Source organism: Ischnura elegans, chromosome 2 (genome assembly GCF_921293095.1).
Source record: "Ischnura elegans chromosome 2, ioIscEleg1.1, whole genome shotgun sequence".
Classification (NCBI taxonomy): Eukaryota; Metazoa; Arthropoda; class Insecta; order Odonata; family Coenagrionidae; genus Ischnura; species Ischnura elegans.
The window spans coordinates 76454764-76467672 of record NC_060247.1 but is presented as its reverse complement, the minus strand read 5'-3'; the positions used below and the strand labels follow the sequence as shown (position 1 = coordinate 76467672).

At 37.5% G+C, this 12909-nt stretch overlaps 1 protein-coding gene and 1 non-coding gene across 2 annotated transcripts; both read right to left on the bottom strand.

The window, feature by feature from the left end:
• Positions 1-817: 817 nt before the first annotated feature.
• LOC124174091 (WD repeat-containing protein 73-like) lies at positions 818-4690 on the bottom strand. Its single transcript, XM_046553225.1, has 4 exons — positions 4505-4690; positions 4212-4422; positions 3428-3518; positions 818-1554 (listed from the first exon to the last, which is right to left on the bottom strand). The coding sequence occupies exons 1-4, from the start codon at positions 4591-4593 to the stop codon at positions 824-826; spliced, it is 1122 nt and encodes a 373-aa protein (XP_046409181.1). The 5' UTR covers positions 4594-4690; the 3' UTR covers positions 818-823.
• Positions 4691-5867: 1177 nt separating this feature from the next.
• On the bottom strand, positions 5868-5940 carry Trnat-ugu. The gene has a single exon. It is a non-coding gene; the product is annotated as a tRNA-Thr (tRNA).
• Between the last annotated feature and the right edge of the window lie 6969 nt (positions 5941-12909).

The window sequence follows — 12909 nt, the reverse complement described above, 5'->3', positions numbered from 1 at the left end:
GTTTATGATATAAACATTATAAATTTAAATATACCCCAAACTTGTGAAATAGCATTGAAAAAATCCAAAACACTTCTACATCTTAAAAAATCACAATTTACATCGAAAAATTTATGAATCGCGGGCAATGGAACTCTGAAAATTATTGCTAAATTTTTAAACAATTTACTTTAAATTTAAACAAAAGCTTGAAAATAGTGTACGTAATTAATAATATGTTTTTCTAGTGTTTTTTATCATTTAAATGAACAGTGCAGCTCAAATGCGGAAAATATTTGCTTTTTCTGGGGAAATATTACCTTGCACCAAAAGACAACAGATCCGCCCAATGTGACATTTATGTCACAGTCTGTATCTCGGAAACTACACAACCGATCAACGAAATATTTTCAGAATGTAGTAAAAATGAGACCCTTACCATTCCCCTAGAATATGAATTATTAATCTCAAAAAAAATATTTTGGGCGGATCCAGGTTAATATCCTATTATAGGCAACAGGAAAGACACATACCATGAAATTTTCCCTTCGATCGACCCCTTTTGCGTTAGCCACACCACTCGGCAGGAGGGGGCAGCTGCCCCCCCCCCCCCCCCAAAAGGAAAAATCACAAATGTCTTTAAGGAAAATAACATTTTTTTCAAGCAAATAATTTAAAAACTATTAAAGAGCTGTAACAGTTTCCTTAAAATTTTGATTTCATCCACCTTTTTCATGCTTAAATCTTACCCATAACTTGAACAACCATGACTTCCCCCCCCCCCCCCCACTAGTTTTGATCCTGGGTACGCCCTCGATAGAATGTACTACAGCAATCATTGGATTCAAGCCAATTTATTTTCTATAAATTGCCAGCAGTGAAAAGACCCATCATTTGCAGAGGAATACAACATGTTTTCATTAATTGGAGACCAGATGTGGTTAATCACATGCACATTTGTCTTTGATTTAATGCGACTGTGGCCATCATAGCAGAAGACACTTTTAGCATCACTCTCTCCCAACCTGTAAACACTCACTCCTACACTCACACCTGATACTGAGAAAAAGCGATCCTGAAGGGGAGAAAACAAAATCAACGGCAACTCTTTCCCCTCTGATGATGAATCAGGACAAACTTCCACCTTGTACAGTGGTGAGTCACTTGCTCCTCGCAGATCAAATAAACTCACGTGCCCACCAGAGGACAGTACACCAATGAGATTCCCATTTTCTTGCACACTTAGAGAGAACCTGGCATTTACAGAATCAGCTAACTTGGAAGGTAGAGAAGAAAATGATTTTCTCTCCAACGACCTGCAGTCTATCAATGTCACTTTTCCAGTTTGAGATTCACAATAGCCTACAAAATTGTCACTCCAGGTACAGAGATCTGCTATTTCAGTCTCCCTTTCTTGAGGGCAATTTGAAGGAACGATGAGGTCCACCTTATTAACTTCTGCATTTGCCACATGAATCTCATTGGATGATGAACCAAAGACAATCCTCTTATCAAAAACAGCCAAAAGTGGGTTTGTTATTTCAGAGGCGAATTCACACAATTTCTTGATATCATCTGAAAATAAAAAACATATCAGTCATTTAATACGGGGTAGTGTTTACAAGCAATGGATGATGAATGACATGAAATTACAAAACAGTTGTTGCAAGAACATGCCAGTTTTATGATTTGCTGACACCATTTTCTTCTTTCATATAACTAACTCTAGTTTTTCTCCATTGCATACATTTTTAAGGGCAATCAATAAAAGGATTGCTGAGGAAAAATACACCTCCCAGCAGACTTAGACATGCCATGTTTTTGTCAAACAGATGACATGTGCATCAAGAATGGAACTACTGCACTGATTGCTGTAAAAGATTATGACTCCTATTGTAGTCACATTAAAGCTTGATTGTAAGACAGGAAAATGCTGGGTTTTTCAAAATGAACAGCGGGGTTAATGATTTCTTATATTTACTACACTAAAATTAGGGCTAAACACAATGCATCAAATGAAAGAGTAACCAGCTGAGGTTGAAACTTATATTTTCCATAAGTTATTAAGAGGGGAAGTGTGGAGGTGCTGCAGATGATAAGTCATTTATTATCACCACATACTAATGATGGTGGGTTTCCAGATGCCACTAACTCGGTGTATGGCCTGAATCTCAATTGATATTTTTATCCAGACTGATTTCAATATTCTCTTTCAAAAAATTGTCCCAAAAGCTGGAAGAGTATGTGAGCTTTTTATTCAGTTAAATATGATATAGTGGCCAATCCTTCCTCTGCTCTATGACAGGAGTTACCTAGTGCATCCAGTTTTACAGCTGTAGGCCACTCAACATTCACGCAGCACCATGTAAAGACCTACCACCTCGAGTCAGATAGGATCATTTGCCATTTCAAGGATATCCATCCGTTATGGTGGCAGTATGTAAATTGTCTATGCTGAGGCATCTCAATAATTTCAATATATTCCTGAGACAGCTTGGAGTAACCAGAGGATGGACAATATAGGAGCCAGACATCAGCAACCCTAAAAAAGACCTTTCAGCCAAAAGCGCATGAAGAAAAAGGCCAACCCACATCCATGGCATGCTTACCTTACGTAACTACGATACCGGGGTCAACCTGAGATGTGATAGCAGAAATGAGTATCCCAGTAAAGAGGGTCCAAGAATTTTACCAGGACAAGTGCAGTTGCTTAGGGGATTTTGAGGATAAATGGCATAGTATGGATAGGGTAAAGTTAATGGGTTTTCTGAAGATAATAGGGGTTAAAAGGAGATATATGTAACTCGCTCATAACCATTGCATGGCTCAGATTGCACAAGCGAGGGTAGTCCACAGAGAGTTGAGAGTGTGTAATCATCGCCCAATGTGTGAGACAAAGCTATCCACTGTTGCCTTGGCTGTGTAACTGGTACTCACAGGAAATAGTTAGGGAGGTGTGTTAAGGCCTGGTTACACGGTACATTAACACGTACAAGTTAATGTACGTTTGCGTGAATGATTTTGGTGGACCGGAACGGAACATGTACAAATGCATGAACCAAATTAGAACAGGTTCTATTTTCTGTTCATGCATTCGCACAAGTTGGGTGGTTACACGGTACATTTTGGCGTTCATTCTCGCGTTCACACATTTAGACATTAACCCGTACCTGTTAATGTATCGTGTAACCAGGCCTTTAGAGGTGGGAGCTCAAGTGGGGTGATAGATTTCTGAATCAACGAGGTTTGCAGCTTATCAGGCTATGATTAGCAAGTAGGCTAGAGGGTTGCAGGCATTGGGTGAGGCATTAGATGGTGCAAGGGATATGGCACGACACTAATCACAGAGTGGATGTGAAGGAGATAGAGGGTTAGGATAAAGTAAGTAAAAAAGAGGGAATGAAAAATCACGTTCTATTACAAGAAATACATGATGAAAATTACTAACCTGATTTTTCACAACCTAGCTGGTAAACAGACACTCCTTTTAAAGTATTTTCTGATAAAACCATCTTCCTTTGGTTCTTCAAGCACTTCATCTGTGTAAAAACAAGAACAAATGATATAAGTATTTAGCATTTTATTACCCAGCCATGATTGTAAAGTGATACGTTCTATACACAAAGGAGGAATTACAGTTGTTATAATAAATATTAAGTGCTTTGGTACTTATGATGTCTGACGAATTTAACATCCATTAAATTTCCCTCAAACCTTTAAAATAATGATTTTGATTCAAATTGCAACTGAAAACGGATATACTGTTCCTTACAAAACTAAAAAAATGGCTGAACAGGCTTAATTTAATTAATGGCTAGTAAACTATATGTAAGTGATCAAGTAAAACATTTATGCAGTGTCTTTAGCCTTTTCACATTTTATCATCTCTCACCTCAAGAGTAACCTGCTACATATATCACACCAGTGACATTAAATACCATCGTAATAACTGTTTCCTGCCAGGCAACCATTTAAATGTTATGAATAATGTCTACTGAATTTTGTTTACGATTGAAAATTAATTTATATCCTAAAATTTCAGCTTCATTTTTTCACCATTCACTAAATTAGCCCACGTGACGTTTAGCTGGACAAGTGATAGCAAAATAAAAGCAGTTTTTGGCTATTGAAATTAAATTTCACAATTCCAGAAAATGTTTTTTATTTCCTGTCTCTTGTCATAAGCAATACCTCAAGCACAAACATTTGCTAACATTCTATAAAATATCTACCTGGAAAATTGGCTTGGTGGAAAATCCCCCAGTTTTCATCTTTAAGTCGTGGGACTCGAAAGCGGACGAAGAGTTTTTTTCTGGCAAAGAGAGTTCTTGGACTTCTTGCCGGTCTCCACGTATTTTACCGGCAATGCATATTTGATCATTTTCCGAGAAATCAACATGAGTGACAGGTGAATCAAAGTCAAACATCTGCAGCTGTTGAAATCTAAAAGAAGGCGTAGGAAAAAGGTTCATTATAAAGTCATCTTTGAAGAGCTTCACAGCTACCTTCGTTGCTCTGTCCTTACCTCACAATAGAATCATAATACCAATCGTCGTCATCATTATCTTCGAACATAATGGGGTCTGGAGGAACACTCCTAGCGTAAAATTCCATTTTAACGATTTATTCTATAATGAAAAAGGTTTTCATCACCACAAGCTGCTGCCTCCACGAAATCCCATGTTTATGTTTTGTTCCGCAAAATTCACGGTCCGCGTTCAGACTTTTCGCCGATGGGAACGATGGGTCGACTTTGGTATGGATAGTATTCATGCCTGGACCTCTAATAAATTGACCTTCGGCCCCTCAGTAGTTCTTAAGATTCTTTTAGACTATAGTGATGATAGCGATATTGATGATAAGCTACCCTTGCACTCAAAACCTTTTTGAAAATGTCTTGGTAATCAATCGATAGATCGAGATGTTGTTGTTTGACGGAACGAAATATGGACCATATAATTTTCATCCCGGCGGCGCTCTTTTCGAAACGGTTTTTTTTCATCGTCGATAATTTTAACTCTTACTCCTGCAAGCCGTTCATAAATCAATATAGATTTGATTTTATTTTATAAACTACCCAATTAAGCCTCTAAAAGTAAATTTTATGTTGTCCGGAAAGATAGTTCGTGTTGCAGACTTTGAAATGAGTTTGAATTACAGGAATTTTTCCATCATCATGTTTTCTTTTACATCATTGGTGATTTTATTTTAAAGATAAAATATTACTTTAATTTCCTCTACAGAAAGTCGGGAAAGTGAAATTTTCCAGCGTAGGCGAAAGCTATAGCGTTCGTCTATGCTAACCCACAGCTTATAAACATTAATGGATCAGGTTGATAAACAGAATTCAGACGTGGGCACTTCACTCGTATCATGTAGAATTCCTTTATTATCTGTATTTGGAAGAATAATTGGATTAGATATCCATAAGGATGATGATTATATTTGGCGGATAGTTAAGAATAGGAAATCAGCCGAAGTATGAAGGGTTTATAATTTCAAGGGAAAAAATTAGGTGAGTTGAACCAATTTAAGGGTTAATGGTTGTAGTTGCGGGTTAACAATTAATTCAGCATAACGCTTATTTTATGATCTTGGATTCCAATTCATCAATATTGTAAGGAGCGGTCCATTCGCAACTTATTTACGGTGTAAAAAATAAGATTAAATTCAATAATCAATTGTTTTCATGGACGTGAACACATTTTATATAATTTTTTGACGCTATTTAATGCATTCACCCGGTGTTACTCGAGAAGTCTGTAATATAATCTTCTCGATGTGCAATAAGTAATTTAATTTACAACTCAGTACCCAGATGGGACCCCGCGACCTCCGGTTTGGAGGGCGAGAAAAGCGAACCTACCATTAGCGCCGGCAAAATAAGTTGCCTCCAGAGAGATTTGAACTCTCGACCCCTGGTTTACAAGACCAGTGCTCTAACCCCTGAGCTATGGAGGCTTGTATAAGTAGTTCAAATGTAAATGTTCATCTCCTTTCTTGCAACATGATATTACTCATATCGTTTCATAAAATTCGTCATAATTGGATTGCATTGGACCTGCGTAAATGAAACGATGAAGGTCGCTTAAAATACGCTCCATTGCCAAAGAAAATGAGGTAATCGATATTCTTCAATAACTGGTCTTATTTATTAATCTCGTCTAATTTATTGGTCTCGTTAAATTATTTCGCTTTTATCGACGGACATAATAAAATATACACGTGTGGGAAATTTAACCCAAATCTGTAAATTATTGGGAAAATGTCCCGTGGTCCCCTTGGCGCCTTCCGTTAAGAGCAGGCTGACGCCCGGTTTCCCTCCACCCTTCCTTACCAACCCCATCCCTCATGACGGAAATGACCTCAGCTGTCGGTCGCCTCCTCCAAATACCATACCATCTAGAACCAGCTCTGTTCAAGGTTCACAGTTCCACAGATTACAATCGTATACAAGCAAACACTCTCGTATAAGATAGCTTTTTATCCCCGATTTTGCTCAAGTTATATCGTTTATATGATGTGCAATACGAATTCAAGCACTCGAGAGTTGATATCAGCCTAGGCTGTCGGATGATAATAGTACAAGCAAAAATGTTTTCTTCTGAGCAAGGAGCCGAAATATACTTAAATCTTTGTATAATTGAGATGATGAAATGCGCTTCCAAAAGGCACGCATGTCATCATAAGATTTCGTTTCAAAGGCTTAATTTGATACCAATTAATTTAAATTATTTTTCCCTCGATAGTTTATATTTTTGTTGGCTATAAGTCTGCCGCGACATTGATGGGGGTCGCATATAATGCAGTGTTTGATTAGTATTGAGAATTAAACATTTTTTAATTCATGTTTGGGAACTCAAAAGGCAGCTCTTAGCAGAAATTGACTCACAAATCATATGTTACCTATGGGTCGAGTACTTGAGGCGGAAATCCCTCTGAACTTTTCCGAGCATTTGATCGCCAGCTCTTTGCAGTCCTCCGTGTTAGTGGACCCTGTTCTACCTAGGCTAATTGGCAAACTCGGTGGTAATTGTGGGATCTAGATCCCATTTCAAGCCCTATTAAACAAATTGTTTTTTTCTCGTTAAAACCAAGATTATAGACGTGATTTCGAAGAAGTGACAGATATCGCGTTGACATGAAAAGTTAAAGTTTCCTGAAATTTTTATTTGAATCTCGAATCGCTTTAGGCTAATGAGGCATTTTATTGCATATTCAGGTACCCTTAGAGACATTTGAGGGTCTAAGATAATTTTGTCTTCCCCAATTCTCCATTGAGAATGGTTGAAAGTGGACTACTGGGTCAAACTGAAGTTCCAAAACTAATTTCAACTGTTATATCCACAGTGATCAAAGAGTTCCTCTTGACTCCAAGTTTACCTTCTACCCCTCACATTAAGCACATCTCTTTCCAAAACAATAGCTCTAGTTGACCTCTCACAGAGTTACAGAAATACGAAGTCCTCTGGCTCTGAAATCTGCCTTTTCCGGCTGTGTTCTTCCACTCATTGGTTACTGTTCGCCGATATGGTCCTCAGCTTGTGCCACGAATCTTAAGGCCATTAATTTCACTCTTAACCCTTTCTAACCCAGAGGTACTTCAGGGAGAAATCAAATTACAAGTTTTTTCATCTTGAAAGCTTGAAACTTTTGTACTCAAACATGATCAGTATGGGAGCTAAATATTTCGTAATAGGGTGGTTTCCTATTATTTTTTTATTGCCTAAATCGAAAGATTATTACTCCTGGAGTACGTATTTCACGCTTTTAGATTTTTAAATGACGATATCTATTTTTCGCGATTAAATGAAAAGTGAAAATTTTCAAGCGCGCGAAAACGCGACGCTTAAGTATGAATGTCGGGAAGTCTCTCCGCGTGACGTATTTCTGGTTCCCCCTCCCGCCCTGCGAGGTGACCTTGAGGCGAGGCTTAGCGCTGATACGACGCAGGCTGCTAGCGGCTAGCCTAGTACCCTGCTGGCTGGTAGCTCTTGGCTTAAATAAGGATTATTAATAACTTATCAAACGAGGAAAACTTTCCGACCTTAGCCAGTTTTAATAAGTGATTATTAAGACATGTTTCCCTGAGCTCTGCGCCTCATGCATGCAATGGTAACCTCAGACGACGTATAACTCCTATCTTCTCGTATAGAAACTAGGTCCCTGTGACGTCACGTGGAGTGGCATCGCATGGGCGCCAATCTGGCCCTTTTCAAATGAGGATAAAAATGGACCATTGCCATTCGTCTAACCCGGTATTTCTAAAACAAAATAATTTGTATATTATGAATACACTATTGGTGGGTAACGAATCGCAATCAATGCCTTTCGTTTTCTTTGATGAAGGAAACCACCCTATTGAGTTTTTTATGTATCCTTTACTGATCAACGTGCACCATATATTTCAATCCGGGACCACCTTAATTGGTTAATTAGAAAACACGAATGAGGACAATGCAATCTCGCAAAAGCACCAGTAAATAAATAGTGGTGGCCTCGCGCGGTTGACCAAAATAGCGACATCCATTTCCGCGAGGACTTGACATCCACGTTCTGCTCGCTTCCGCAGCCGCGAACTTTTCCTGCGGCGTCCACATCCGCAGATATGGACTAGGTACTATGCCACATTTCGACTTGCTACTTGTGTCTGTGTCAGTGTGTACACGAATATTATCACAGTCGGCCACCTTTCCCTTCCTTCCCTTCCAGAGAAAGAACCTTCTTTCCACACATGGGCGTACCCAGCGAGGTGCAGGGGGCAGCTGGGCAACTGCATCCCCTAGAAGCAAAATTCGCAAAAGTCTTCAAGTAAAATTCAGTACTGAATTGAAACGAAATTATTCAACACATTTTCTTTAAACCCACGAAAAATGACATGTATAAGATTAATATAAGATATGTAACTTAAAAATTTTTTTTTTCAAAGATAAGTATAATCTCATAAACTAATAAAGCGCTGTTATAATTTTCTTAAAATGTTATTTTCATTCTCCTTTTCCATACTAAAATGCCACAACATGGCTTGCCCCCCCTAGTTATGATCCTGGGTACGCCCTTGTTTCCACAGGATTACTTGATGCGGAAATGCCTCTGAACTTTTCCGAGCATTTCATCGCCAGTTCTTAGCAGTCCTCCGTGTTAGAGGACCCTGGAAATTCCTGGAAATACATTTTTACACAATATTGACACTAAAGATTTAACTATAAGCAGATAATCATAACTAGACAATATCTTTAAACTTTTTTAATTTCTCCGAGGCTTTGGGGTGGGGGAGGGATCTATCCCCTCGTCCCCCCATAGTTACGCCACTGCTACCTTGTGCATGTGAGCCGAAATCGACCTACTAAAGAAAATTTGTTGAATACCTTCGTTTCAATGCAGTACTGATTTTGCATAAAGACTTTTGAGATTTTTGCTTCTAGGGGGTGCAGCTGCCCCCCTTACCCTCGCTGGGTACGCCCATGCTCAGACCACCCCTGAGAAATGCTACTGAAATTTAACTCCACCTCACAGTGAAATGCAAACGATGGCAGTTCCAGACTTCGGAAGTCATGCAATATTATTGTGTTCCACGTGAGTGATAAGGAAAGACTGAATAATCTGAATCGGAAAAAAAGATGAATACTATGGTAAAATGATAAAATAAAAAAAGTTAATCAGGAAGGAAATGATTGTCTCATAGTAAAGTTGAGCGAAGAGTTGTCAAGGCAAGATGATGCTGAAAATATTGAATGGCATGGATGATCCAATAAAATTTATCACATGCAAGAAACGTTTCCGGGGAGTCAACTTACTGTTTAACTTAGAAATAATTTTTTTTTGAATCAATACTTATAACATTTATAGCAACTGATGTTATTTACAGTTCGTGTTCATCAGAATGACTCCATCTGTCTAAAAATACAGGCAATTTTTCTTTTAAAGATGTCTTAGGATAATTTATGGTACTTCCTCTTCTTTCGCCTCCAAGATCATTTATTCTCGGTCCCTTTTAAGCGGTTGTTCTGCTTTGCTGAGCGAGAATTTCAATTTTACATGCGTATTCTTCCGGAGAAATACGTGGAAACTTAGGTTAATACCAAGGTACCTGACTTATTAAGGAAAGATACATGGGAAATTAAAACACAAGGAGGAAGAAATCGCCTTTTTCCTTAATTTTTCCTACTTTGCTAGTACTTTGTACATTCGGCTCTTACCTTTGCTCTACTTCTCGAATTTTATGTGTAGCCATGTGGGCATTACTTGCTTTTATTTTATGCTGTAACAAAAATTGTTCAATTTAATCATCACGACAAATCCTATCAAGCTTTATAAGGGCCATCAACGTTTCTCTTCGAGAATTACAGATGAATGAAAGTTATCGAATTAATAATATTTTTTTGTAGATTGGCTTCATTCTCCTGCATTCGCGTTCCGCAGGAATAATTTTGTGGGCAAGCCGTGGTCGTCATGTTGTAACGCAAAAAAGGTTATGAAACCAAAATTTCAAGAAAATTAAAGAAGAGCTTTATTAGTTTTTCAATTAATTCCTCGGGAAAAATATTTTTATTCTATTTATATGTTTTATGTTAACTAATATCACTTTTCTTGTATTTAAAGGAAATTTGTTCAAAAATTATGTTTTGGACTAAATATACTTTTGATTCCAGGGGGGCACCTGCCCTCTCCTGCCCCCGCTGAGTACGCCCATGACCCCAGCCGCTTCCCCCCTAAATAACTGCCGTCGCTAATAGGAAAGGGGCGAAACCATTTTGTGGCCAAAAAACACTTGCGAGTTTTCAGCCGAGCTGTGGTATATCTTCAACCGTAGTTGTGGTTGACTAAATTTTTCGCGGCTTCTTTTGTGTTTGGTCGCGGCACTTTTTTTTCTCTGAGGTTGTCTCTGTTATCCCACGGACTCGTTGGTATCCCCACTTGGCTCTCCATCAAAATTTCGATTGGACCAGTGTAGCGTAGCCAACGAGCGAGAGTGATACGTGGCTGACCCTCTCCGCTCGAGCTCCTGGTCACAGCAGGCTGTCGCGACATCAAACCACATCGAATCCATAATATCCATCCTAAAACCGTAATTTATTAAAACCAAAATAGCATACATAAAATTTATCCGGTTCTTTATCAATACTTTCAGTCAGTAAGGGAGTAGCTAGGGAAATCCTCGTTGGGAATTTTTTACTGATTGCAAGGTATCGAACTGATTTAATTGTTTTTAGATCGGCTTTAAACATGGATGAATCTAAAATTGGCTTAAAAAGCGTTGAAAATAGATATTTTTGAACTTTTTGAAATGTAAAGAGCAAGTACGATAAAGGAATAGTAGAGATTTTATAGGAAACCTGTCTGTATTTCTATATTAATGCAGTGTATGTGACAGAGAAGAAATGCGAATAACGTCATCTACTACAAAGGCTTTAGATATCAATCTAATGAATTATGCATACATTAAATAGTAGGATGACTACGCCGGGAGATATTTACCAAATGATAAACTCTATGATATACACGTGTTATTTAATTTTAATTTAAAAATGGGTGAATAAAACTTGGACTTTCCATTAGTTAAACGAGAGCATTGAGCGACGATCAACAATACGATTGCGTAATCTCAACCATTTTGAGATAAATTGTTTTACATAGTTATAATCGCACATTTTCGACCAACTCGGCCATTGGACATGTCGACCGATACTAGCCGCAAAGTAGTATCTCAAAATATCATTCCATTCAGGATTTTAATTCCGTGAAACAATAATGCCCTTAAAAACCAGAGTATTAAATAAAATGTAGAAACGATTGTGTAGAAGAACCGCTTTCATGGTAACTGCAAAATGCACTAATAGTATCTTTGCGTTGCCACAGCCAAGGCCCTTATATAATTGGATAGATGTGCAGCAACGATTTAACAAACGTCTCGCCTTTTCAATTGAAAATATTTTTTTTAACTATCCACAAATTGATTAAAAATGTCATAAATATCAAAAACATGGAATTATTTATTAATTAAATGTTGTAATATTTTGTAAATCTTTTCAAATCGATAGTTTTAAGTTTTCTTCTTCACACAAAGAACATTCTAAACTGCCAACGGTATGTAAGGGCCATGGCCACAGCACAGGCAAGGGCGTACCTAGGGTCAAAACTAGAGGAGAGCAAGCAGTGGTCATTCATGCTGTAACACAGAAAAGGTTAAGGATACCAAAATTTCAAGAAAACTTTAACAGCGCTTTAATAGTTTTTAAAATTATTTGCTCGGAGAAATATTTTTATTTTACTTGCATATTTTTATACTGATATCACTTTTCTTGGATATAAAAAATACTTTCGTTTTTAACTAAATTTACTGTTACTTCAAAGGGGCAGCTGAAGCAGCTGCCCCCTGCCTTCCCTTGCTGGCTACGCCCGTGGACTAAGAAGTTACGACCCCATATTTATGGAATGAAATGCTTAAAATCGTCTCCCCTACAACCTCCATTGTAGATCCCTCCCGAAACATTCTGTTTAGCTAACTATTATTACATGAGTTTAGCTAACTATTATTCTCAAATACAATGAGTTAAAATTGATAAATACTTGAGAATTTGTTTTAAATTTTCAATAAATGCAAAATTTGATAGTGGTCTGCTTTATTTATTCAGAAAAATTCCAAATACTTATAGAGTATATATTCACTATAAGATAAACTTTAAACGAGTAAAGCATCTCGGATGTGTACCAACGATTTAAAACTTTCTAAATCAGAGCTACTTCTGGGATAAATTAAATTTCAAGACTTCTAATTTTTGAAATGTGAAAATTTTCTACTCAATCATTATTTTTGTAGCAGCTTCATATTTCACAATGAAATATTTAAGTAAAAAAAGATCGCGTATTTTAAATCTTTCCTTAATAAGGATGAAAATGTTTTTGATGAAATTTTTTAAATGTTACTTA

Coding starts and splice junctions, on each gene's coding strand:
- LOC124174091 (XM_046553225.1), bottom strand. CDS start 4,593: ATGGAATTTTACGCTAGGAGTGTTCCTCCAGACCCCATTATGTTCGAA. Junction 3,519..4,211: donor CCACCAAGCCAATTTTCCAG/GTAGATATTTTA, acceptor GTTTTTACACAG/ATGAAGTGCTTGAAGAACCA. Junction 1,555..3,427: donor GCTAGGTTGTGAAAAATCAG/GTTAGTAATTTT, acceptor TTTTATTTTCAG/ATGATATCAAGAAATTGTGT.